Consider the following 24137-nt stretch of genomic DNA (forward strand, 5'->3'; position numbering starts at 1 on the left):
TCTGCTCCCCTCCCATGCTCACGCTCTCTCTCTCCTTCAAAAATAAATAAACATCAAAAAACAATTTTTTTAAACTCTATTTAAATCCTCTTTTAATTTTTTCCTGCATTAATTCTCATTTCTATGAGACTTACCTGTTCTACATTTCTGTTTCAGAAAACTGCTCTGGCTATTCCTGAATGTATACTCTTCCATACAATCTTTAGGTCATATAATCAATTTCGCCCCAAACTTGCCCTAACATTTTATAGAGGTGGAATATATAGATTAACTGGAAGAAACTGACATCCTCCACAATATTGACTCTTTCCATTCTCCTATCCAAGTACAAAGCACATCTCTTTGTTTACTAAAATCTAGCCCTGACTTATTCTTTATAGCCATTCTGACATATTTTATTCCCAGTGCCTAGAAACGTACTTGACAATTGGCAGTAAGTGGTCAATTAATATTTGCTGAAGGAACAAATGAATGAAAGTAAGTGGGTTTCTACATAGCATAATTTGAAGAAAAAGTTCCCCAAGAATAATTCCCCCCTTTCTGGTGCCGTATTACCTAAAATGCCTATGACTACCCATAACGCTACCACATAAATCATTAGTAATGCCTTGGCAAAATGATTTCACTTATCAGATTCTTTCTTCCATAATAATCAGTTCTCCAGGCCATGAACGCCTGGGTTCCATGTAAAAGAAGAAAAATAAAGAGTCTTCCAGAAACAAACTGTTGTACTCTTTTTCCCAAATAATAATGATACCAAACCAGCACAAGGTAAATATATTCTGCCTATTGTTCTTGGTGGCTCCCTTCTTAGGGTTAAACATAACAAAGGAAGACTATACAACAAAGGGAAAGCATTGTAAAAAGAAGCAATAGTTAGCCTGGGTGATGTGGAGGGGATGGAAGTCCCCCGAGTCCCTGAACTCTTTGGTGAATCACACCTAGAAGTGATCATACAGAAAGTGAATCTTCAAGGAAGAAGTAGACATCGATTGTTCTGTAGCTGGGGCTTCTCTTAATGGGCTTTGAACCAGTTTTAGATTCAAATATAACAGGAACATTCTGGTTACCAAGTCCACTGAGAACAAAGGAAAAGCAGTACCTTCATTTTATCCCTTCCCACTGAATTTAACCATAGCTACCTTGGAAGACTAAACAGACACAAACAAGCAAGAAAAAGAGGCAGACTCTAGTAGAACACACAGCCTGATATCCTAACTTGTTTCTTGGTCCCATCACTACACCACTATGCTGCTACTAAGGACCAGTAACAGCAATATCTTTCATAGCATACAGAGAAAACAGATTTTTTAAAGACAGTCAACTCTCCATTTGTCCACCTCATCTCTGACCAAATATTGTGACAAATTATAATTTAGATCCTTTTCAGTATTCAGTCTTTACTGAATGGTGGGACCAGAAGCCAGGGCATGGAAGTCCATATGTTTCTGGTACTGTAATTTTTCTACTCCTATCTCCTATTCTTTAATGTTATCATAACAAGAAAATAACCAAATACGCTACAGAGTTCCATATGTATAAAATTTCAAAACCTTTCTTTTCTGATTTACAAATCATCCAAATTCTTAAGTATACATATAGGATTAAAATATAATAGATCCCCCTGCTGAATTAGAAATGATAGAATAACAAAGGAAGCAAAGATGACAACTAAAGGAAATACAAAATTCTAATTTAAGATGAATTTAATTTATGTATTTAGGTACATTATATATCTATAAATTCTGTAATCCAAAACAATGGATTTTATCAGGAATTAAAAGCTATCTCTAATACTTTGTGTTCTTTCTTTCAATTTCTTCCTCACAGTTCATTCCAATACATGCATGTTCCAACAACTGAGGTGAGCCTGGCAGTAATTATCTCAACCTTCTATTACCTAAATTATATAAGGGCACATGACACATACATGTACAGTTTCATGAATTGTACATTTATACCCTCAAATACCTGTTTCCCATTAATTTCAAAATTATTTCACGTATTGATTTCTATGAACAAAACAGAAATGTAATATACATTGGATGCCTAACCTCTTGATTTTCTACTCCATTGCTGGAAAGCTCCAAAACAGAACCTCCACTGTCAACCACTGCTGATGTCATTGTTTATTCCCTGAGGAAGCTTCAAACGCTATTAACCAATATAATGTAAAGGTTCATGGATGATTGCCAATGTTATAGATTTGCATTATCATGTTTTAAAAGTCAATAAACATGGAGTGAAGTAGATATCCAGAAATCCAGTCTTCTAAAGATGATTAACCAGAGAGCCTAAAAAGAGGAAGAATTTGAAAAATTATTAAAAATATACAGGAAGGATATAAAGCACAACTTATTTTACAATCTAATCTTTGACATTTTTGTAAACTAAGAAAAAGGAACTTGGCTTATACAGCCCTGTGTCAAAAGAGGGCAGTAATGAGCATTCTACTTCTCAGAAATGTCAAGCTCATAAGCAATCTATTACAACCAAGCTATTGCACATGGATGACCTTATGATATTTGTTTCTTATTTTAAGAGAGAAAATGTTATAACTTTCTCCTTTTATGAAGATGTACTCTTATTCCTGAAATATTTTAGTAGACATTTTTAAAACCTTTTATGCGTTGGTAACAAAATATACAAAATAAAGTAAAATTATATTCCTGTTTAACAAATTAAAAGATTTACTGGTTTGAAAATATTTCATTCTTCTTCTTTGGCTCATTTGGTTTATTTACCTAAATAATATAATTAGACTTGTCTTTTGCTTATCATAGCAATCTTATTCTGTGTTCACATTTTGAATACTCTACTAGGACTAAAAACAGATTAATTTGAGTTGTTTATACTTTCAAATAGTTTAAAAATAAAGTAGTAAATCACTTATAATGCCTTTAGTATTACTTTATCATTCTATCATTCTTTCATCAATATTTTTTTTTTTTTGCTACTTGTTAAATATTCAATATAGCAAATGGTTTCAAGGACACATAATCCAAGCTTTTTTTCCCCTAGTAGAGATGACTGTCAATATATACATCATCCAGATTTATGCTTTAGATTATTTCTAAAAGCTTATATTTTACTTGATTTTATGTATGTTAAATTAAAGCTTTTTTTTTTTTTTTTTTTTTTTTTTTAAGTAGACTCCATGCCCAGGTGAAGCCCAACGCAGGGCTCAAACTCAAGACCCTAAAATCAAGACCTGAGCTGAGATCAAGAGTCTGATGCTTAACCAACTGAACCACCCAGGCACCTTGTAAGATTCACTTCTTAAAGAATTTTTTCACATAACAATTAAATAATTCAGAGAAATTAAGCATATTTAAAGAGAAATGAACATATATTTCTAATAAATCATTCCATTAATATTATGTCCTACATTAATTTTGACTACTGCTACCATACAGATATGGAAATAAAATAATAAAGAATTTCTATAAATTTATACAATAAAAGAAATACCTGGAAAAAAATTTCACCCTACCTCCTAAGATTCATTCAGGACTATGAGTATTCTTTTTGATCTTATCAACAGAAAATGGGATAGGACATATATGTATCTTAACAAAAATTAGTAAAAATCCACAGTATACATCACACTAAAGCTCATTATTATCATATAAGGTAACAACTATTTTCAATTTCTTTTTTCTTAACATATAGGTAATATTGGCAGAAATAAAGTTTACTTACAATTTGAATGTTAAGTAGTCTAAGCATCCTTCACTATTTTCACAACTTGGCAAGAGCTAAAATACAAACCAGCAGTTCTTTGGAACTACTATTTGGGGGGAAAAAAGACAGTATTAATATAATTCTATTTAAAAATATTTTGCTCAAAACAGGTATGATTCAGACAATATGTACTTATTACAACAAACCATCTGCAAATCCTGATAACACACATTATATAATGGACATAATAAAGAAGTTATTTCTAGGCTATTGAGAATCAAAAGTGTTTATCAAACTTAAAATTTTAATTCACCACTAAAGTGTCAAATTACTGAATAATGACAGATCCAACATGTGTGGCCTATGCCTCATATTATGGGCTATATTTCAATAAACCAATAGGATTTTAACACATGGCTGCAGGTATAACCCTTGATGCCCAGGAGTTTAAAATCAAGTTTAAAAAGACTAACCCAGAAAACTACTGTAAAACAACACTAATGATATATCATATTGCCTAATAAGTCACTTTCCTGTTCTCTCACCCTCCAAATTTAGCTTGCATACACTTCCAAACAACCCAAGCCTTCTCAAATAGCCCTCTTCCCTTCAAAGGCTAATCTCTGGACCTATGCACTAGATGTTAGGCCTTGCTCCATCGATTATTCCCTCCTTTTCCTTAACCTTCTCTTACTTAACTTTGGGTCCTTTCCCTCAATATCTAAACATCTGTAAGACTCTTTCATCTTAAACATAGAAAAGTCCTCCTCCATGACTCTGCATACCCCTCCACCTACTATTCTAGTTCCTTCTTTTCTCAGAGACGGTTCTAGAAAAAAACATCTATCTTCTGTCTCTACTTCCTAATTCCTCAGGTATTCCTCCTTTTATGGAGGTTTGGCATCCATCACCACCAACTGAAAGTTTTACTCTAAACTCTAATTGTCATTCAAATCCAATGGATACATTTCTGTTTTCATAGGACTTAATGTCTCTGAAGTATTTGATACTATTGATCATTCCATCCTTGAAACTCCATCTGGAATTTATCTTCTCCCTCTCTAGCTACTCTTTTTCAATTCCCTTCTGTAGGCCCACCCCTAATTTTCAAGGGGCTCGGAGCAAGAGTACAAATGGAAGCCTACAGTCCACATGCCTAAATATTTTAAAGTTATAAATCAAGCTAACAAGCTGGTCAATTATTATTCTATCCTCCTATATTCACATAAATACTTCTATAACAACCTAAAAGGTTGATTTGGAATTCTGATTTGGAATTCTCCCTGAAGTTATACAGGAGCATGGGAATCACTCATTCATATATATATATATATATATATATATATATACACACATACATATATACATACACACACATGTAGACATCCCATCCCACATGTCCAAATTCTGGCCACATGCCTGCAAACAGCTGCAGCTTGGTCATCCCTTGGGCCTAAAGAACCCCATACATGTGTTCAGTCAAGAGAGGAGAGAATCAGGAAAGAAGCTTCTGAAGGGCCACATGGGCAGGGAATTCTGGGGTTCAAATACTCAGAGCTTAATCTAGAAATGGGTACCAGATGGACTAGTTCCCTTGCGCGTTCCCCCTCCCCCACCCCTGCCCACCAAATCCTCATTCTACCAGAACGGTTATAGCTGGACAAAGGCTAGATTTGGACCTCTAAAGCACAGGGCCTGGAGCAGGGTTCCTGCTTTGTGAAGTCAAACAACAGTGTTACTCTCTGGTCAGCCCTTACGTGGAGGTGTTTTCAGGATCTCATCCCTAATTTTCTTCTGATTCTTTATACTCTTTCTTACTACCTCATATACTGCTATGACTTCACGAAAATCTCTCTTCCAATCTAAACTATTTTATGGGCTCCAGTTTCTCTACTAGACACTTCCTTGCCTCTACTTCTTTGTGAAATTAAGTAGGGTGTAAATAAACAGTAAGCATCTGTTCCAGGATATCCCAGGCACTCCATTAATTGATCCAGTCGTTCAGTAAATACTGAGCACCTATTATATTATCAGTTTTCAGGGTTAGAGGTGTAGCGGTGAATAAAGGAAAAGTCCTCATTCTTATGGGTCTTAAATTCCAGCAGGAAAAGATGAAAATAAACAAAATATGTTTAGCATGCACATAGACAGTGATAAAGGCTAAGGAGACAAATGAACCAAAGAGAAAGAATATTCAGCAGGGAAGAGAACTATAATTCCAAGTTAGGTGGTCAAAAAAGAATTCACTAGAAAACTGACATGAATAAAGACCTGAAAGTAGGAAGTAAGCTGTGACAATGACTGGGGGAAGAGTCCTGTAGTTGAAGGAAAGGGAAATGCAGTATCTTCAGGGCGGAGTATGCCTCACTAGTTCAAGGAGGCCAATATGGCTGGAGTGAAATGAGCAAGAGGAAGAAAGAACAGAAGATGATAGAGAGTTAAGGGGAGGGGGCCATGTAGGCCCTCTTTGAGGACTGTGACTTTTACTCCAGGGAGAAGGAGAGTTTTATACAGAGAGATGACTTGATTATTACAAGAATCATTAAGAAGCTGGGTTGATTGCCATTTGCAACTACATGGATGGAACTGGAGGATATTATGCTAAGTGAATTAGTCAGAGAAAGACAAAAATCATATGACTTTGTTCATATGAGGACTTTAAGAGGCAAAACAGATGAACATAAGGGAAGGGAAACAAAAATAATATAAAAACAGGGAGGGGGACAAAACAGAAGAGACTCATAAATATGGAGAACAAACTGAGGGTTACGGGAGGGGTTGTGGGAGGAGGGATGGGATAAATGGGTAAGGGGCACTAAGAAATCTACTCCTGAAATCATTGTTGCACGATATGCTAACTAATTTGGATGTAAATTTAAAAAAAAATAAAATTAAAAAAAAAAAAAAAAAAGAAGCTGGGTTGAGAACAGACAAGGGGACAAGGGCAGAAACAGGGAGATCAGTTAGGAAGCTACTATAATACTTAGGTGAGAAATGATAGTGGTTAGGACCAAAGTGGTAGGTTCTGGAGAGAGTGAAAAGTGGCCAACTGTTGGATATATTCTAAAGGTAAATGGACAAGATTTAATAGCAATTTGGATGTGGATGTGAGATAAAGAATCAAGAATGAATCCAAAGATAGCAGTCAGAGTACACAGGAATAGCCATTAAATGGGATAGGGAAAAGTGCAGCAGGAGAAGTACATGTCCCAAACTAAACACGTTTTCCTGACAGAGGAAACTGTGCTTAGCTAAGTAAGCTACCCTAACGCCCACACAAACAATCTAACATGAAGAGTGCCTGAAGTTCAGAGTTCCTGAAAAACAGAGTTCCATCAACACTATCATAGTTTCTCACTCTTCACCCCATTTCTATAATCTCATATCTTCTGCCACAGCTGAGGTCTTATTATCATTTCTCTGTATTGTTTTAATGGCCTCAGAATTTGCCTCCTCATCTCTAATTTTCCCACCCTTCAACTCCATCTACTGCAATATCAGGATGATCCAAGATGGAATAATGTTAAGCCCCTCTCAAAATTCTTCAATAGTTTCTCATCACGGGAGAAACTCTCAGCCTCTTTGGAAACATCCTAATTTAATAGGAACAAGCAAGGGGTATAGGTCTATTTCTCAGAAGTTATGAAATGTTCATTCTGATATGCTCAGGTATGAAAATCACAAATCTAATCCACACTCACTTGTCCAGTCTCATCTTCCATTTCTCCCTTTATCTAACCTTAAACCACAATTGTTTATAGTTCTCTATATTCTTTTCTCTCTTTCTGTGAACATCCTTCCTTTTGCTTGCCCATCTGGCCAATTCCTAGTTGTCGTACAGGTCTCAAGTTGTAAGTACCCTCTTCCCCTCAGGCTCAATATCATTTTTTTTTAATTTTTAAATATTATTTAAATCCAAGTTAGTTAACATATAGTGTAATAATGGTTCCAGGAGTAAATTTAGTGATTCATCACTTACATATAACACCCAGTGCTCATCCCAACAAGTGCCTTCCTTAATGCCCATCACTCATTTAGCCCATCCCCCCACCCAACACCCCTCCAGCAACCCCGAGTTTGTTCTCTGTATTTAAGACTCTCTTACGGTCTACCTCCCTCTCTCTTTTTACCTTATGTTTCCTTCTCTTCCCCTATGTTTATCTGTTTTGTTTCTTAAATTCCACATATGCATGAAATCATGATAGGCTCAATGTCATTTTCTAGGACTCTCCTTCCCCATCCACACCATGTGCCTCCTTCACAAAAACATCAGGGAAATAACAGCTTCCAGTAGATCCTTCACTTGCCACCTCCTATCAACTGTATCAAGCCCAACACCTATGCCTTTGTCTCAGTGCCCTCTAAAACCCTGCTCCTCTTTACCTTCCTAGTCTTACTTGGAACTACTTTCCCCCGAAGTAACAAGTTTTAAAAATCTGTGGTTTATATCACCTAACCAGGGCCTTTCATACAGTAGATACACAGTAAAGATGTGATGAATACAAGAATAAACAAACACGTTCCAATGAAACAAGTATCTTCACTGTTCACATACCATGCTCATCCCCATCCCTATCCCTCTGCTAGTGCTCTCTTACCAGGAAGGTCCTCTTCTTTGGTTATTCAAATTCCACCTATCCCTCAAGGACAACTTTTTCCCCACAACTCAGTAACCTCTTTCTTATCTCTTACTACACCAGTTCTTTCAATAATACAGAAACAATTACAATCACGTAAATGCCATTAAAGAAACTACAAAGTATAGTGGAAACATAAAAAAAAAAAAAAAAAAAAAAAAATCCAAGTCGACCTTGGAGAGTTCTGGAGAGACTTCAGAAAGGAACCACCATTTGCTCTGATACTTTAAGCCAGATAGATATTGGCACAGCAATAAGAAGAGAAAGAACTTTGAATAATAAATGCTAGTCTCAGGATTGAAAAGAAACTGTGAAAAATGATAAAAACTTAAGTATCACTCAGGAAATCTCTGCTCAAACTATAATTTAGTTCCTTAGAGTACAAATCACACTCTCATCAAAAAATTGTTTAAGTGTATGACTTCATATAAAGTACAAAAACAAGGAACACTACAACTATAATATTAGAAATAGGATATTATATTACAACAGGCTAGTATAACTAATATACAAAGAATGCTTAAAATAGAGGAATAAAGGACCAAAAAAACAAAGAAAAAATAAAGAAAACACATAAATATACAATTTACAAAAACAGATATAAAGATGGCCTTTAGGGGCGCCTGGGTGGCTCAGTTGGTTGAGCGTCCCACTCAGGGTTTTGGCTCAGGACATGATCTCATGGTTCAGGAGATCAAGCCCCTGTCAAGCTCTGGGCTGACAGCATGGATCCTGCTTGGGATTCTCTCTTTCCCTCTCTCTCTGCCCCTCCCCCACTCACACTCTCACTCTCATTCTCTCTCAAAATAAATAAACTTTAAAAATTCTATTAAAGATTTTTATACAATCTACATTAATATACACATGAGTAAATGTGATGTGAATTCTTGTTAAGGTTCCAGTTTTCATGTTGAATTGTGGATTCTTGTGTGTTTCATAAACAAAAAGTTATGCTTGGGATAATTATTTAAGTATGTCGTGAATCAAGGACTATGATTCATATGATTTTATATAACTGGGGTCCAAGGAAGGGGGTTTAAAACCATATTAATTTTATTAGTTTCCCATCCAAAGTGTGAAAAACTCAACTGGTTCCCTTTAAATATGTCATGCAATTTGAAAAAATATTTACTAATCCTCTGGTAAATTCTCTTTTTTTCATTTTAACAGGTTATGTTAATTGCTTCTGATCTAATTGCTTCTTTTTTTAATGTTTATTTATTTACTTTTTTTTTTTTTTTAACGTTTATTTATGTTTGAGACAGAGAGTGACAGAGCATGAACGGGGGAGGGGCAGAGAGAGAGGGAGACACAGAACTGGAAGCAGGCTCCAGGCGCTGAGCCATCAGCCCAGAGCCCGACGCGGGGCTCGAACTCACGGTCCGTGAGATCGCGACCTGAGCTGAAGTCGGACGCTCAACCGACTGAGCCACCCAGGCGCCCCAGTTTATTTATTTACTTTGAGAGAGAAGGAGAGTGAGTGTGCATGCGCATACATGTGAGCGGGAAGAGGGGCAGAGAGAGAGAAGAGAGAGAATTCCAAGCACAGTGCAGGGCTCAAACTCACAAACCCTGAGATCATGACCTGAGCTGAAATCAAGAGTCAGAGGCTTAACCCACTGAGCAACCCAGGTGCCCATATTTTCATTCTTTACATATAGTGTCTGGCACACTATGAACATTGAATGTCAATTTATTATTATGTCTTTGTAGAATCTGTCAGAACTGAATCATATTGCTAAAGCTTCACGTAAGAATAAAGCAGTAGCAGAATAGATGATAATTCCTAAAACCTAATTGTTCCTCACGCAAAACGGGGATGTTCATTTTTATAATTTGTTAAAACAAAAATTAGGGGGCGCCTGGGTGGCTCAGTCAGTTGAGTATCCACCTCTTGGTTTTGGCTCAGGTTATGATCTCACAGTTCCTGAGCCTGAACCCCGTGTCAGACTCTGCTCTGAAAGTGGGGAACCTGCTTGCAACTCTCTCTTACCCTCTCTCTCTGCCCCTCCTTGGCTTGCTCTCTCTCTTAAAATAAAGAAATTAACTTTAAAAAACAAAACAAAAAAAATAGTACAGCATTTTTTTTTTTTAGTACAACATTTTAAAGGGATCAAAAGTAGAGGCACCTGCGTGGCTCAGTTGGAAGAGCATGCAACTCTTGGCCTTGGGGTTGTGAGTTTGAGCACCATGTTGGGTATAGAGATTACTCAAAAACAAACAAACTCTTAAAAATAAAGGGATAAAAAATAAACTAATGAATCTTTTAAAAAGATTCCCTTGTGAAAATGGGAATGAGATCATTTTGAGGGAACTAAGTCTAAGGAGTATACAGTTTAGAAATATTCGGGCCCGTAAGTCAGAACCAGAAATAATTTTGGCAGCAACAGTTCATGTCATGGGACCTACTTTAGGGCAAGGTGATTGATCCAGATATTTAAAATTGGATGTTAGAAATTTATAGGATAAAAGAAATTGCAGAAAAGCCCTTTTAATCTGGAAGAGATCTTAGTGCTCATTTTACAGAAGAAAAAACACACGGAAGACGCTAATTGAAAAACCCAGTGAAATAACTTGCCAACCATAAAAGCAGTTTTGCATTTCAAGAGTCCCACACCATGGATAACAGTATCTTAACATCCTCATTTACTCATGGCCCTGACATTGTTTGTTATCCAATTAAGATACATGTTCTTAACCTTATAGATTCTCATGTGAACTATATATGAATGATATATAGATAAGGAGTGAATTTCGATAATCTGTGACTTCATCTAAATTCCATATAAGATATTTTGATGCTTTTCTTACAAGCATGTTTTGTTGGTTTCTTCAACAAAATAATTACAATGGCCAGATTCCTGGACATAACCTAATTAATGTTAACTTGTTCAACCTATTTTATGATGATTAAACTCTAACAGAGAAGTATCATCTAAAAACACTCTGAATACAGATATCTTAATAAAAAAAATAAACATACTCTGAATAATCAAACTTCACAGTTATTTAAAGAATTGATGAGTAAAGAGACAAGACAAAATCAACCTGACTTAGCTGCCTACAGTCACCACTGGAAATAAAAATGATATTGCTGCCTAGCTACACTCCTTTAATATTATTATCCTCCTAATCTGTTACCATTTTGCATAATGCTCAAATTCTAGAGCAGCAATAATAAGGGTCAGAATAAGTATACGAAGGAAGCACATTTTACAATCCAACCTATCTTGAGGCTGAAGATAAGCAACAAAGATCTGATTATTTATCAAAACCTTAAACTTATATGACTATTCATTCCCAGATTTACTTCATGAACTATTTGTAAGAAATAGTAAATTGTGGGAATAAATGTGTTTAGCCAATTTCCAAATCAAGTAAGAACCAGAAAAAAGGACAGGTACTAGGAGGTTTAGTTAGGGAAAAAGTAACAATCAAAGTCATGGCTTATGTCCTGACTTTGCTCAGATGTTTGAAAAGTCTCAAGTCTGGTCACAATAGCCCCTTGTATATCAAAAAGAGATACATAAAACTCTTAAAAGACTTGTTTCAGGGGCACCTGGGTGGCTCAGTCAGTTAAGCCTCCAACTTCGGCTAAGGTCATGATCTCACGGTTCGTGAGTTCGAGCCCCGCGTCGGGCTTTGTGCAAAGAAAGCCTAAAATCTAGTTAGGTTCTATTCCAGAAAGCAAAAAAGGAATGTTCCTTTTTTAAGGAGGGACAAATTGCCAGCCTAGCAACTGCGATCCTAACTTAGTGCAAATAATTCTAAAACCTTAGCCAACTTCTGCACTTTCATGATTTAAAAAGGAAATAAAACTGCCTTATACAAGAATCTTTTTAATATTCTGATTTGATAGGATATGAATCCATTAAAGTGAATTTATCCTGGACGAAAGTCAACAACTAGCTTAGTTTAGGGTATTTTTTCCTTCATTTTCCAAACAATAATGGGATAATTACAGGTAACATTCATACAGCACTTACATCATGCCAGGCATTATTTTAAATTCATTATATTATCAATTGATTTAATCGATACAATCCTACAAAACAGGTATTATCAGTCCCATTTTATATTGGGGAAGACTTGAGACATGAGGAAATTCAAATAACTTATCCAAGGTCAAGCAAGAGGCAAGTGAGTCACAATATCAACCTAAGTAGTAGGGCTCCAGAATCTTAAGTTTTTCTGCCTTATGATTATACAAGTATTTTTGGTTTTGTTTTACTAAAATTATGAAAGAATCACAGAGCATCTTTCCCACCCCACCCTGGGAGATTTTTCTATCTACTTTCTTAATTGGCTTATAACATGGGCTAATTAAAAGGCTTAAAACACGTTAAGTGGATGTTACACATATCTTGTCTACATAAGTAGATAGATTTTTTTTTTCTCTTTTCCAAAAAAGCGGGGGCGGGGGGGAGGGCAGGAAGATGAATTCTTTAACTCATAAATCCTCTCATATAAATTCTATAGGCCTTAGGGAGAAAGTGACAGCATTAGAAATTTTTTCTACTTTGCTCTCTTCAGGGTTGAGTTTGTTTTTAGAAAGAAATGTTGGCCTGGAATTCTGAATTATCAGCAAACAAAGATTTTCAGATATAAGCCTTATATGCTGATTCAAGTTTACCCATATTTCAAGTAAAAGAACCTGGAACCAAAGTATAAACATTTTCGTAATGCTAAATAAAAAGGCCCCTGCAAGGGCACCTGGCTGGCTCAGCAGGTGGAGCATGTGACTCTTGATCTCAGGGTTATAAATTTGAGCCCCATGCTGGGTGTAAAGGTTATTTAAAAATAAAAATTTATAAATCAATCAATAAGCTGCCTGCAGATGCAACTAGGGGAAAAAGTACACCTACTCTCACTTTGAGGCCTAAACTATTTACAAGGTTACCTAATTATGCTAAGTAAGGTTTACAGCTCCCTCCTCAGGGCCTGGAACATGGGTACATATGGGCCTATAGGATGCATAATGAATGGATGTATGAACAAATGCATGCTTATTTTTATTTGAAGGACTAAATATCATCTCTTCCATTGTACCTAGGACTCTAATCACCAAGCAAAGGTAAATACACTTCATCCCCAGAGGTTAAAACACAAATCTTTAGATTCTGCAGAGAATTTCTTTTAGTCTTGCAGAGGTATATCAGGAGTCTCACATATCTCAGCATATAGTTGTATTCATGGATATACTAAATACACCAACGTACATATGCAATGTTTCTGTCCAGAGAAGCCCATCAGAGACTCAGCACCCAAAGTTTTATTGAGGGTTGCTCACATGGGCACCCTCTACCTCAGGTATACTCAAATTCTAGACCCCTAGGAGGAAAGCAGATGTTCAACATAAACCATATTGTTTGCACAAACAGTCTAGGCACAGTGAATCATCCTTATCAGTTACTGGAAACGCTCTGAGAGTCAAGTTCCCAGATGTCAGCTATGAGCCAACCTTGCAAACAGATCTTTCTAAGGAGAGTAGTCTCAGACCTACTATGTTAAAGTTATTTAACTTCTTAAAGTCTCAGACTCATCTGTAAAAAGGAAAAAAATAACAGAAACTACTTCACGGCTAACATGATTATTACAGTGGTATTAGTCTCCAGTATGATGGCAAGACTTCATAAAGATCACTTGATAATGATGAGGAGGACTACAGAAAGTTATAGTAATGTAAAACTTCAACTTAAAACTTAATCTTTAACCCAGCAGCAACTTTTAGAGGAGGATAAAAACCATAATGATCTGGAATGAAGAGGACATAAACCCCACCTTTCTCCTGTAAAAGATATGGGAGGATTATTTTATTATAGAATGATATTATGATTGAGTTTAAATGCTTGGATAGGACATAGAATAGCATGTCCACTTCCAAAAATTAAGTAAAAATTCATGAAGGCAGAGTTCCTGGAACATTCTCAACTCATCCAGATTATGAAATAAAACATGAGCTTGCCCTGGAAGTTTATTTAAAGCACACTATTAGAGAACGAAAAAGAAAGAGGAAACAATTCACTAATCCTTTTAAAATGAATATACTTTGTTTCTTACTAATTATCACCTAAAATTAAGACAATCATTAAATTTAGATTTAGAATGGTATATGTTTAACATAGAATTGAGATTTATAAGGAAAACCTATTTTTTAATTCATGTATCTAAATGGTATCCACTGCAAGATTATATATAACATTACTCAAATCAGGCAGTTTGTTCATGAAAACATTGAAACTTTGGCCTTCAAGTATAGATAAGAATCCAAAAGATTCTGAGGTTTAATATTTATTCTGAAATCACTATATTATTTGCTTGTTTTATCCCTAATTCATGAATTTAACTTTTTTCTTACATTTTTAATTATTTTTTAATGTTCAGTTTTCAGAAAGAGAGAGACAGAGCATGAGCAGGAGAGGGGCAGAGAGAGGGAGACACAGAATCTGAAGCAGGCTCCAGGCTCTGAGCTGTCAGCACAGAGCCTGACACAGGGCTCGAACTCATGAACTGTGATATCATGACCTGAGCCGAAGTCAGACAGTCAATCGACTGAGCCACCCAGGCGCCCCTAAAAAAATTTTTTTTTTAATTTTTGAGAGAGAGAGAGAGACAGAGTGCAAGTGGGGGAGGGGCAGAGAGAGAGAGGGAGACACAGAATCTGAAGCAGACTCCAGGCTCTGAGCTGTCAGCACAGAGCCTGAAGCAGGGACTCAAAACCACGAACCGCAAGATCATGACCTGAGCCAGCGTCCAACACTCAACTGGCTGAGATGCCCAGGCATCCCTTGTCTTACATTATTTATAAAGTTTAACCCTATAATCAATCTACCACAATGTCCCTCTAAGTTTTCTTATTATCGCTAATTATGGCTAAGTAGAAAACTATAGACCATTATAAATTACTGGATTAGAGAAATTTTTTGGTTCTGTTCTTTGGCCAAATTTATAATCCCCAAAATAATGCAAATTAGCATATGCTAACTTGGGAACCAAAACAAATTAGCTTTATTCTATTTTATTTTTTTAAATTTTTAGTGCTTACTTATTTGTGAGAGAGAGAGAGACAGAGCGTGAGTGGAGGAGCACAGAGAGAAGGAGACAAAGAATCCAAAGCAGGCTCCAGGCTCTAGGCTGTCAGCACAGAGCCCCACGCGGGGCTTGAACCCACAAACTGCGAGATCATGACCTGAGCCAAAGTGGGACGCTCAACCGACTGAGCCACCCAGGCACCCCCACTTTATTCTATTTTAAATGAATCATATCAAGGATACTAAAGAATATTTTCTAATTGTCCAGATTTTATCCTGTCCCAAGTCATCTTTTTGTCACCTCCCTATAATGAAGTAAAAGGTGAAGGTATTTTCTTACATGCTTATTGCAAATCTTTCTACCCACCTTACCAACACAAACTAGAATAAAAGCTCCATTAGAGCTGAGCCATAGCTATTGTAATCAGCATTGCATATATATCTCTCAGAAATAGTGCGTAGCACATAACAGACAACAATTTTAACTCCCAACTCAACTTTTCTTGTTCTTGGCTTCCTTTTTCTATTTTACTATCTCTAATACATACACACATGTGTCCTTTGTTAAGCCACTTTAAATCATTTTGGGAAAAAAGTGAGCACCTTTTAACAACTATATATACAATACTGAATATAGTCAGAGTAAGTGGATAGTGATTAAAGGGGCGAAGAAATAAACATTCCGATACACACTGTAAGTCAATTATTAACACAAAATTAGAGTAATTTAAAAATACCTTCCAAATTATGGCATATCTGAGGTTTTTTTTATATAGTTAGCTTATTTGAAATATATTTTCAGTACATTTTCAATACAGTAAAACCTTGGTTTGGAGCATAATTCATTCTGGAAACATGCTTGTAATCCAAAGCACTTGTATACCAAAGCAAATTTCCCATAAGAAATAATGGAAATTCAGATGATTCGTTCCATAACCCAAAACTATTCATATAAAAATGACGATGATACTGTAATATAAAACAATAAAGAAAACACAAAACATAAAAAAAATAATAAACAGATTAACCTGCACTTACCCTTGAAAATCTTTGTGGCTGGTGCAAGGGAGACGAGAGAGGAGGGCTACTGTGTAGGACAACTTTCACTGCTATCACTAATGGAATCACTGCTCTCTATTGGCTCAGTGGAATCTTTTTCTGCATAGGGGCCCTTATATACACTCACATGGATGTTGACTACGGTGCAGTATTAATAAACCCTGGTCATACGCTGTATTTAATGTAACTGGCAATAAGGCAGCAGAGGACAGGTTCTATATCTGCAGGCAGCCTGACCTAGAATGAAGCAAAGTATTCCCAAGCTTACTCTTGTATGGGAAAGCAAAGGACTGTCCATAGGTGCTTTGAAATGACAAAAAAATACACTAGTGCCAGTTGTGGGCACCTTCCAACATTCTGAAAAATCACTGATTTCTACCAAACACCATGGCCTGAGACTGAAGCATCTGAACATGGCAGACAATCACCCACAATTCTGCAGTGAGAGAGAGAGAGAGAGAGAGAGAGCGAGCAAGCAAGGGAGGGACACAGAGAGAGAGAGGGAGAGAAAGAGAGAGAGAAGAAACATTGGCTCAGTTGTGATCACGTGATGTTCGGCGTCCCGTACTACTCCTATTGCAAGACATCCTTGTTTATCAAGTTAAAATTTATCAGAAATATTTGTTCATCTTGCAGAACACTCGCAGAACAAGTTACTCACAATCCAAAGTTTTACTGTACTAAAAATGTATATCTTAAATATTACAGAAAAGTGCATTTTAAATATCAAAAAATACATGACAATTATAAAGGGAAATATTAGAGATATTGAAGGTTACTATTCACTTTATAAAAACTATAGCTCACTTTTTTTTAATAACAAATAGTGGTACTTTGAAGAGGTAGTTTATCTTCAAAAATGTCATTCACATAAAACTTTGGAGGACTATACTCCACACTGTTTAATCTGAAGTAATTTGAGGTCATAATTATTTTGTGTTAATATTAGTTAGCCAAACAAAAATAATCGACTGTTTTTGCTAGTGAAGTAGGGGGGGGAAAGTTATATACCGAATTATTTAGTAAGTCAGTCATCAAACAACTAACTACATCATGTTATCTGTATATTTTTTGCCTATAATTATGAACAGTTGAAAGTCTAATTTTATAATACTAACATGAATTAATTAAAATTGTTATAAGAATGCCTGCCATTGTTATAATTGTATTAAAAATTTAAAGTTTCATAGATATGGTATTTTATTTTAGTTTTAGGTAGCTAAATTTCAACTAAGAAACATCTGGAAAGCTATTTTCCCTGCTGTTCTTTATGAAGCTAAAATCATTTAGAGAAAATTCTACATATGTTTACTCACAGTCAAAAACTGTTAAAGAATAAAGTTACAACCGGGCTGTCAATTAACTCCTTCGTCCAGAATGAAGGTCACTGAAGTATTTCTCCAGTGGGTTCCCACCACATGTAGAAAAAAAAAAAACCTAGGGGTACCTGTGTGGCTCAGTTAGTTAAACGTCTGACTTTGGGTTTTGGCTCAGGTCATGATTTCACTGTTTGTGAGTTCGAGCCCTGGGTCGGACTCTGCACTGCCAGTGCTTGGGATTCTCTCTTTCCCTCTCTCTCTGACCCTTCCCCAATAACCAGCTTGCTCTCTCTCTCTCTCAAAATAAATAAATAAACTTAAAAAAAAAAAAAAGGAAAAAATCTAAACTCAACATGGTCTATGTAAAGATCAACCCAGGGCTAGCCCACCCCAATTCTCTGACCTCATTCATCTCTCATCTCTTCTTCACTGGCTTGCTGAGCTCCAACTACAGTGGCCCTGTTCCTATAACACTAAGCTTATGCACCTCCTATTCTCAGATTACAGGTTCTTTCAGATCATCCACAGACAGAATCTTCCTCACTTATCATGCAGATATCACCTCAAGTCCCACCCCTTCACAAAGACATTTCCATCATGATTCCCCCCCTTCCAATTATATTCCAATTCCATGTAGCTTCCCTATCAGTCTCTATTTGATATCACATTACCCTATTTTGTTTCTTCATTATATTTATAAAAATTATCCTAAAATTATCCTACTCGTTTATGTCTTTGCTTCTTATTTTTTTGTTTTTGAGAGAAACAGCGTGCACACGAGCAAGGAAGGGGCACAGTGAGAGGGAGAGAGAGAATCTTAAGCAGGCCCCGTGTCCAGCACGGTGCCCAACATGGGGCTCTACGTTACAACTCTGAGATCATGACCTGAGCCCAAATCAAGAGTTAGATGCTTAACCAACTGAGCCACCCAGGTGCCCCCCTTTTTTTGTTTATATGTTTAATGCTTGTCTCCTCCACTAAAATGTAAGTTCCATAAGAACAAGTACTGCATTTATCTTGTTTACTGCAATCTTTCAAGGACCTAAAATGAATTAATATTATTATTATTAAATGTGCTGGCTGATAGGAACATTTTGATATTTTGTAACCATTCTCACACATATCGCTCTTTTAGGCTTCTTCCATTTTTTTCTACCCATTAGTACTAACCATGAGAGAACTGGTTAACTATAAAAAATATGGACAAGCAAATATATGTTATACTGTATAATCAGTTCAGAAACTGAGCCAAGGTTTCAGATAACGGCATATCTTTCCAATTGTACACTGATCCTATGTATCAATAAACATTAGTAATTTTAAGTAAATTGTTAGTTATGTTTAAATAAAAACTATCAGATGAAATTTAGCATTTATGAGCAATTACATTCACGCACATCATGAAATATAGATGAGAATTATTGAACATAATTTAGAAATACAACAAATATCATTTTAGGATTTAACACACAGTTTAGATATCATCTTCTATCTAAAATTTAATTTTATCTGCAATTAAAGAAACCAAGTTTAAAGAATTAAAGGAGAGTATGACAACTGTAACTCAAAAAATGAGCAATCTCAATAAAGATACAGGCACTATTTTAAAAAATAGGAAAATATGGAAATTATGGAGATGAAAAGTATAATTCAAGAGTTGGAAACTACAACCAAAATTAAAAATTCACTAACAGAGCTCAATAGCAGATTTGAGATGACAGAAGAGTCCGTGAACTTGGAGATATATTAATAGAAATTACCAATTCTGAAGAACAGAAAAAAAGAATTTAAAAAAAATGAACAGAGCCTCCGAGATTTATGGGACACCATCAAGCATCCAATCTACGTGTAATGCGAGGTCCAAAAAGGAACAGAGAAGGAGAACAGAAAAAATATTTGAAGAAATTATGGTCAAAACTTACGAAACTTTTGAAAAAATATTCATCCATAGATTCAAGTTTAATGAATCCAAAGCAGAATAAACACAAAGAGATCCACACTTAGATGTACCATTATTGAAAGCCAACGACAGAGAAAGTCTTGACAGCACAAAGAATAACTCATTGTAAACAACTGAGGTCAGAAAGCAAGAGACAACATATTCAAGGTGCTGAATGAAAAAATTTCTGTAACAAAGAATTCTATGTCCAGCAAAACTATTCCTCAAAAATAAGGGCAAAAACAGGGGCATCTGGGAGGCTCAGTTGGTTAAGTGGTCGACTTCAGCTCAGGTCATGATCTCACAGTCTGTGGGTTCGAGCCCTGCATCAGGCTCTGTGCTGACAACTCAGAGCCTGTAGCCGACTTCAGATTCTGTGTCCCCTTCTCTCTCCCTACCCCTTCTCCCCTGCTCGTTCTCTCTCTCTCTCTCTCTCTCTCTCTCTCTCTCTCTCAAAAATAAACATTAAACTAATAATAATAATAAAATAAAGGCAAAATAAAAACAATCCCAAAAAACAAAGATTAAAATAATTCATTTATGACAAACCTGCTTATGAGAAATCCTAAAAGTCCATCCGACTGAAAGAAAATAACCAGCCCATAACCCAACTACACAAAAAGAAATAAGGAGCACCATAAAAGGTCAACATATGTGTTAAGTATAAAAGACTGCGTAAGCATTTTTTTCCTCTTGTACTTGTTGTAAAACACATACAATTGCATAAAGAATATAAAATGGTCCTGTTGGGCTCCTAACATATAAAAACTTAATATGTATGATAATACCACCAGATAGGCTAGGGGAGGAAATGGAGCAAAGTTTCTATATTTTACCATAATTAAACTGGTTAATCTGAAGTACAATGTGACAAAGATACATACTGTATTCCCTAGAGCAAAGAAAATATCCCAAAAATCTAGTTAAAACACTAACAAAGGAATTCAAATGATACTCTGGAAAATATCCACTAACTCCAGAAGAAAAAGATGAACAAAGAAATAAAAAAGAAATGAGACATATGATTGCAGATATAAATCTGACTATCAATGATTATATAAAATGTGGACAGAGTAAACCCTCCAATCAAAAGGCAGAAATGAAAAAGACAAAAGCAGAAATGATCACACTACTTAAAAAAACAAAGCATTTTAACTACATGCTGTCTGTAAGATACACTTTAGACTCAAAACACAAATGGGTTGAAAACCGAAGTATAGAAAAAAATCTGCAACACAAACAGTAAGTATAAGAGAGCTGGAGTGGCTCCACCAATACCAGATGAAATACAACTAGACAAAGAGGAATCTTTCATAATGATAAAAGGTCTTCTTAATAGCAGTGCCCCCAAAACATGAAGCAAAAATTGACAGAACTGAAAGGAAAAATAGACACTCCAGTAATAATAGGGCTTTTAATCTCTCAATAATTGATAGTATGGCTAGACAGAAAATCAGCACAGACATTGAAGGCTTGAAAACTATCACCCAACTTGACCTGTCACCGACAAAACATTCCTCCCAACAACAGCAGAACACATATTCTTTTCTAGCACACAGGGAACATTTTTCAGAAAGGATTACATACTAGGCCATAAAAATGTCTCAAAAAATTTAAAATGAGAAAATCATACAAAGTATGTTCTACTACTACAGGGGAATTAAATAAAAAATCAAGAACAATGTAATTTGGGGAATCCCCAAATAATTGGAAATCAAATAATACATTTCTAAATAACCCAGAAGTCAAGACATCACAAGAAATTTAAAAATATTTAGAAGTGAATACAAATTTTAAAACGCAGAAATTTAAAAATGTACAGGATGCAGCTACCCCAGTGTTTGAAAGGAAATTTAGAGCTTTAAATGCCTGCTCAGTAAAGACCTCAAATCAAGGGGCGCCTGGGTGGCTCAGTCGGTTAAGCGTCCGACTTCAGCTCAGGTCATGATCTCACAGTTCGTGAGTTCAAGCCCCGCGTCGGGCACTGTGCTGACAGCTTGGAGCCTGGAGCCTGCTTCACATTCTGTGTCTCCCTCTCTCTCTGTCCCTTCCCTGCTCATGCAGTGTCTCTCTCTGTCTCAAAAGTAAATAAACATTTAAAAAAAAAGAACTACTGATCTGCTTGCACCCACCCAGTTATAGGATTAAAAAAAAAAAAAAAAAAGCTGTACCCACATTAAAGTTGCTGCTTATTTAAAAAAAAAAAAAAAAAAAAAAAGACCTCAAATCAATAACCTACACTTCTACCTTAAGAAGCTAGAAAAAGGCACACTAAGCCCAAAATAAGCAGAATGATGAAAATTATAAAAATTAAATAGAAAGCAGTGAAACAGAAAGCAGAAAATGGAAAAAAAAATCAATTAAACCAAAACTTTTTTTTGAAAGTAGCAACAAAATTGACAAACATTTAGCTAGAATGACCAAGTAAAAAAGAGAGAATACACATGCTACTAAAATTAATAATGAAAGAGGAACACCACAAACTACACTAGTAAAATTAAAAGCACATATAGGAATACTATGAACTATATGCCAAAAATATTAAATAGCTTAGATGAAATGGACAAATCATAAGGAATACAATTACTGAAACTAACTCAAGAATAAGCAAAAAATCTGAAGAGACCTATAACAAGTAAATAAATTGAATTAACAGTTTAAAATTTTTCCAAAGGAAAAAAATCCAGGCCCAGATGCTTTCACTGGTCAATTCTATCAAATGTATTCAAGGGGGTAATAATAACCAATCATGCACACACTCTTACAGAAAATCAAAGAACAAACACCTCTCAATTCATTCTATGAGGCTAGTACTACTATGTCACAAAATCCAAAGACATCCCAAGGAAAAAAAACTACAGACCAGTATCTTCCATAAATATAGACACAAAAATGTTCAACTAAACATTAGCAAACCAAAGCCAGCAACATATAGTAAGAATTATATACCATGACAAAGTGAGATTTATCCTAGGACTAAGGCTGCTTTAGTATCTGAGAATCAATTAATATAATACACCATATTAATGGAATAAAAGACAGAAACCACATGATCATCTCAGACACTAAGGTGACCAACCATACTAGTTTGTCCAGAACAGAGGGGTTTCCCAAGATGAAGGAATTTCAGTGCTAAAACCAGAACGGTCTTAGGCAAAAGGTGACAGTTGGTCATGCTAACAGATGAAGAAAAAGCATTTGACAAAATCCCATAACCATTCATGATAAAAACTCAGGAACAAACTGGGATTAAAAAGGAATCCCTTACCAAATGTAGAGATCTGCTATACAACATTGTGCCTACAGTAAACAATACTGTACTGTACACTTAAAAAGTTTAGAAAATAGATCTCATGTTAAGTGTTCTTACCAAAATGAAATAAAAATTTAAGTATAAGATTTATGCACTGATACTATAAAATATCACTGAGAAAAATTAAAGATCATTAAATCAAGAGAAATTTTCAAGTTCATATACTAGAAAACTCATTACAAGATTTGCAACTCTCCTCCAACTGATCCACAGATCCAGTGCATTCTCATCAAAATTCCAAGCCTGTTTTGCAGACATTAACAAGCTGATTCCAAAATTTTTTTTAATTTTATTTAAGTCAAAGTTAGTTACCGTATAGTGTAATAACAATTTCAGGATCAGAATTTAGTGATTCATCACTTACATATTAACATGCAGTGCTCATCCCAAGTGCCTTCCTTAGTACCCATCCCCATTTAGCCCATCCCCCCAACCACCTCCTCTCCAGCAACGCTTAATTTGTTCTCTGTATGTAAGAGTTCTCTTAGAGTTTGCCTCCCTCTGTTTTATCTTATTGTTCCTTCCCTTCCCCTTATGTTCTTTTATTTCTTAAATTCCACATACAAATTAAATCATATGATATCTGTCTTTCTCTGACTGACTTATTTCACTTAGCATAATACCCTCCAGTTCCATCAGTGTTGTTGAAAATGGCAAGATTTCATTCTTTTTGATTGCTGAGTAATATTCCATTGTGTGTGTGTGTGTGTGTGTGTGTGTATGTGTGTGTGTGTGTGTGTGTGTGTGTGTGTGTGTACCACATCTTCTTTATCCATTCATCAGTTATATGGACATTTGGGCTCTTTCCACAATATGATCCTAAAATTTGTATATAGGGCCTAGAAGAGCCATAACTTTTAAAAAGAAGAAAAGGGGGCGCCTGGGTGGCTCAGTCGGTTAAGCGGCCGACTTTGGCTCAGGTCATGATCTCACGGTCAGTGAGTTCAAGCCTCGGGTCGGGTTCTGTGCTGACAGCTCAGAGCCTGGAGCCTGTTTCGGATTCTGTGTCTCCCTCTCTCTGACCCTCCCCCGTTCATGCTCTGTCTCTCTCTGTCTCAAAAATAAATAAACGTTAAAAACAAAAATTTTTTAAAAATAAAAATAAAAAGAAGAAAAGAAGAACAAAATTGGAGGGCTTATATTACCTGGTTTCAT

At 35.8% G+C, this 24137-nt stretch overlaps 1 protein-coding gene across 11 annotated transcripts in view; it reads right to left on the minus strand.

Annotated features, from left to right (window-relative positions):
* Positions 1 to 24137, minus strand: part of ELF2 (E74 like ETS transcription factor 2) — a 94768-nt gene that overhangs the window by 61884 nt on the left and 8747 nt on the right. For 4 of the 11 annotated variants that reach the window (XM_049632169.1, XM_049632172.1, XM_049632171.1 and 1 more), the window contains exons 2-3: positions 3703 to 3790; positions 2055 to 2294 (exon numbers count right to left, since the gene is read on the minus strand). In XM_049632169.1, coding sequence (XP_049488126.1) covers positions 2055 to 2126 — 72 coding nt within the window. In that variant the 5' untranslated portion in view covers positions 2127 to 2294; positions 3703 to 3790. Of the gene's footprint in view, positions 1 to 2054; positions 2295 to 3702; positions 5038 to 16390; positions 18032 to 24137 lie in introns of those variants that run through there. The other 7 variants (XM_049632178.1, XM_049632174.1, XM_049632167.1 and 4 more) reach the window with 3 other exon arrangements.

This window comes from Panthera uncia, chromosome B1 (genome assembly GCF_023721935.1).
Source record: "Panthera uncia isolate 11264 chromosome B1, Puncia_PCG_1.0, whole genome shotgun sequence".
NCBI classification, from domain to species: Eukaryota; Metazoa; Chordata; class Mammalia; order Carnivora; family Felidae; genus Panthera; species Panthera uncia.